The sequence below is a fragment of the Paramisgurnus dabryanus genome, chromosome 5 (assembly GCF_030506205.2).
Source record: "Paramisgurnus dabryanus chromosome 5, PD_genome_1.1, whole genome shotgun sequence".
NCBI lineage: Eukaryota > Metazoa > Chordata > Actinopteri > Cypriniformes > Cobitidae > Paramisgurnus > Paramisgurnus dabryanus.
The window spans coordinates 34,764,694-34,769,254 of NC_133341.1; the positions used below are offsets into that span (position 1 = coordinate 34,764,694).

Genomic DNA, 4,561 nt, shown 5'->3' on the forward strand with positions numbered 1-4,561 from the left:
TCTCGTTATTTATGTAGATATAATGGAGACATTATCAGGAAACATAACATACTAGTGAAACCCACCAGTTTTCTAAGCTAACAGACTGTATTAGCAATATGGATGGCAAGTAACTTCCTTATGCTAAACTCCAATAAGACAGAGATACTTATTATTGAACCGAATCGCTCTAAACTAAATATGTTAGATAACAAGTTGCCCATAGACGCCTGCACTGTTGTGCCATCTTCCACAGTCAAGCACCTAGGTGTGATGTTCAACAGCAATCTATCTTTCGATAGTCATATCTCTAACGTCTGCCGCACAGCATTCTTACATCTTAAAAATATTCTTGCTATAATATTCTTACACCCTAGACAATAAACAAGAGACATGTTGTAATTAAACTTGAGTGTGTGCGTCCTTTTCTCTTTGGGTTCCCCTTCTTGCCACTTCCTGACACTGATGATTACATATCTGGATTCCAGTAAGAACAGGCAATCTCATGTTTCATTGGAGGTCATTTGCATTTTTTGAGGTGTTTCTAAGGTAGTGCCAGTGTGTATAAAAGCAGCAGATACCATGTTCTTCATATCACTTGGTAAAAAAAAGGTAAGCCAGTTTCACTTCATAGTTTTAATTATTTTTAGTCATCCCGGTTACATATTTTCTAAGATATGTTTTACATCAAACAGGGCCGTTTCGATTTCAGCACATTTTAAGAGAATCTTTGCATAAACCTACTAAGGATGGCTGATGACAGTAAAGGCAAGTATAAGCTGAGTTCATCAAACAGATTTATAAACAAACAATATACCAGCAACTGATGTGATTTTTTCAGTATTAGGAAAAATAAATGTGTTTTTCCCCAGTAGCTTTGGTACAATGGAGCCCATCTTTCGTGGAGGAGCTTCTCCCCGCTGCACAGAAGACTGCACTTCTGTACAATCTCTCTTACCTGTGCCTGGCCAACTTCCCCACCCTTGAGAGGATCATCAGGACTCGGGCTGTGGAAACCCAGCTTCTGTTTGGCTCCTCTGATGCAACCATGCTGAAGGTGGAAACAAATTTACAGCTGGAAACAAACTTACCTTAATATGTTCCATTGTTTGGTTAAACTTTAAAAGGTTGCCTTAAAATTTTGAGTTCATTAACTCTTTCGCCGCCATTGATGAGATTTCTAGTCATTTAAAAAAAAACGCTTCCGTGCAAATGCTATTATCCAACAGGTGGCGCACTTCCACAACTTATGCAACCTGGAAGTAATGCCTCACGTGAGAGTAAGAACTCTTTGTAGGTTTTGAGGATCGCTCTGAATCTGTATCAAAAGTCCTTCACAAAAATGGAATTAGTCATTAAACTTTGGTGAAAAAACATGAAAAATGCCGGTGGTGGTTTTCAACTTTTTTTTAAACGCTGGCAACGAAAGAGTTAAACTAAAAAATATTAGTTGACTCAAAAATATGTTTAGGTTAATTTAACTCTACATTTTAAGGCAACCAGGTAACTTACTTTTTTAAGTTGAACCAACTTTTCTTTAACAGTGCACCATGAAAGGAGATTGACATTATTTGAATAATACTATTTGAATAATAATTCATACATGATCTCATGTTTTGTACTCGCAGTGCATTTTAACCAGTGAAAACCTGGTTCAGTCGCTGTTTCCCATGCTGGAGAAAGCTGTGGAGAAAAATAAGCCGGTTTTGGCCGTCAAATACCTAGAAAAAGCACGAGCATGGATCAAGGACATTATCAAAGATGTGGACAGGATTGTGGAAAGGTAGGACAATTTTCCTCACAAAAAATCACCCCAATCAACTGAAATATTTTTCTAGCAACTACAATGATCAATTAAAAGTATGCACATGTTTCAAGCTCAATGTAGTACATTGTTGGTTTCAGTGAAGAAGCTGAATATATTACTTGTTGACGTTATCCGTAGTATTTTGTTGATGTCATGAAAAACCACAGGGCCTTGTCGGCAGGCAAAAATCAAGAGTTCACAGGTGTTATGAAAGGAGAGAAGGGCAATATGGTTAGATAAAGACTGAGACAGCTGTCTGTAACCTGTGATCAGCTTCTGAATTCATGCCTAATATACTTGTGCATAATTTCCTCATAAGAAACACAAACGTTGCACGTTTTCATGTGTTGGATCCTCAAGATGCATTTACTGTAAATGAACGCCGATTATGAACATGAACATTTATTTTACCATATCAATTATGTTACTTTCTAGTATTAGTCTTGTCAGAAATGCAAGATGTGCAACAGACGTGGTAGCGGATGTCTCAAGGTTGCCCACACGTATGGCCACAAGGTGTAACTGATGACATAATCAAATACGATTACTTACAATCTAACATTTCTTCCACATTGTTTAGGTATGATTTACACAACAAAGATGTTGCAACGTCCACCAGCGATGTTATTAAGGAAAAATTAGATACAGAGAAAGTGATGAAAGAAAAAGACCAGGAGTTGAAGAATAATGAAGAAGCTTTGAATCAGCTGAAAGCTGAACTCCAGAAAGCCAGCACGGAGCTTGCTGAAGTCGAGAAAAAAATAAATGCGAAAAGTCAGGAGCTTCAAGGTTTTTCCAGATCCATAACCCAAACCAGTAAAGGCCTCGGCATCTTCGCTGCACTTGTTCCCTTCATCGGGCTGATTGTTAAAAGCATTTATGATGCTGCAAAAGATCATGAACACTCTGCAAAAATGAAGGCTCTTGAAGCTGAATTGAACAACTTAATTGCTGATAAGTCTGTTCTGAAAAACAAGGAGTGGCAGTTCCAACTCCAGATCATTGACTGGCAGATGAAGGTCTCCAAAGCCAGTTTTGAGCGAAGTAAGTCTTTTTCTTTCATGTTTAACACGTACATGTATGACAATTCCTGCTTTAGACCTCAAGACAGGGAGAAAACGTATTTGTCTTATTGAAACTTATCCGTTATTTACAGGTTCCATACCCGACCCAATCCATCTAAGTGAGGTTCAGAATAGCTTGACCAAAATTCAGGCAATTCTCATTCAGCTGAAAAACTTTTGGGAGAGTGTTGCTCAAATGCTGGACTCCCTGGAAAAAAAGACCTTTGTTGGAGAAGATCTTATCGAGGACCTTTGTGAACTGAAAGATGAATTTGTACAATCCATCAGAGCAGCTAAAGTGGTAAAATTTATGTTTAGATTTTTCTCATTATTTGTACCTCCAGTAAGGCTTGAGGGCTCCTTAACTGAGTCCAGCAATTATTCATGTTTAATACCGAAGGATTATGTGAATTTTGAAATATTTTATTTCCACAGGCTTGGGGCTGCTTTGCTGCAGGCTGTAACAAAGCATCTGCCATATTTAAACTCAACACCAGAGATGCCTACAAGTTTCTGGAGGTCAGTCCTTCCTCTCTCTCTAAAGAGGAATGGGCTAAAGAGTATGATAGTGTAAAGAAACAACTGGAGGAATTAGGCCCACCAAAACATGTGACAAGCCCTGAAACACCTGCCATTGAAAACTGATCTACACGGGTACATCATCCCATTTATCTTCTTTCTCATGATAGAGATCACCTGGGATGAAGATGAAATATATTAGCCTACTTATAAACATGCCTAAAACATACATTCTAAGAGTTTATATATCCTCTTTTTTCTTCAAATAAAGCATGATAACATTATTTTTGACTTTTGTTTTTGTTTCAAATAATCTTGCGTTTCTGAATCTTCAAGTCATAAATATTCTGTCATCTCAAACTGCTTTTGATCTCACTGTATACACAAAAATGATCACAATAAACATTTAAAGGGATACTTTACCCAAAAATAAAAATCCTGTCATCATTTATTCACCTTCATGTTGTTACAAACCTGTACAAATTTCTTTGTTCTGATGAACACAAAAGACATTTTGAGAAATATTATATATTTAATATAATAATATATATTGTAACCAAACCTATCAGAAGCCCAATTCACTTCCATAGAAGTATATTATGGAAGTGAATGGTGCTTTTGATTGATTTGGTTACAAATGCTCCATTCTTCAGCACAATGGTAACCTCCCAAAAAAATACCAACATAACACAAACTCTTTAAAATAGCAACACAACAGAACACTAGACATTAATATGTCTCCTCCTTTTTTTATCTTAATTAAAATGCATAAAATAGCACTTAATTTCTACATTTACTCTCATTATTCAGTCCCATGCAAAGCATGCTGGGAACTGGAAATCTCCTGCCCAAATTTGAAAAATAAAATCACATTAAATTAATATGTTTAAATTGAGGAGCAAAATTTATTATTTTATATGTTTGAGCTTCTTGACTGAATCAGGTTCTTTCAAAATAAAAACATCAAGTTAAACCAAAAAAGTTATCATTTAAATTCAGTTCAAAATGATGCAACTGTGTTTGAAACAGAAACGGAATCAGGGTTGGACTGGGAACAAAATTCCGCCCTGGTAATTTTCCCCTGGACCGACGACCCCCTCCCCCCCCACACACACACACAAGCCAACCAATACCAAAATCGCCCCCTGATTCCCCCCATAAATAACAAACAGAGGTGGGCACAAATACATCA

The 4,561-nt window shown here is 36.9% G+C and overlaps 1 protein-coding gene across 1 annotated transcript; it reads left to right on the forward strand.

Moving 5' to 3' along the window:
- Positions 1 to 464: 464 nt before the first annotated feature.
- LOC135732163 (uncharacterized) lies at positions 465 to 3,763 on the forward strand. Its single transcript, XM_065250059.2, has 7 exons — positions 465 to 591; positions 675 to 747; positions 855 to 1,036; positions 1,608 to 1,762; positions 2,367 to 2,830; positions 2,943 to 3,151; positions 3,286 to 3,763. Exons 2-7 carry the CDS (start codon positions 729 to 731, stop codon positions 3,493 to 3,495), a joined length of 1,239 nt encoding a protein of 412 aa, XP_065106131.1. The 5' UTR covers positions 465 to 591; positions 675 to 728; the 3' UTR covers positions 3,496 to 3,763.
- Positions 3,764 to 4,561: the final 798 nt, after the last annotated feature.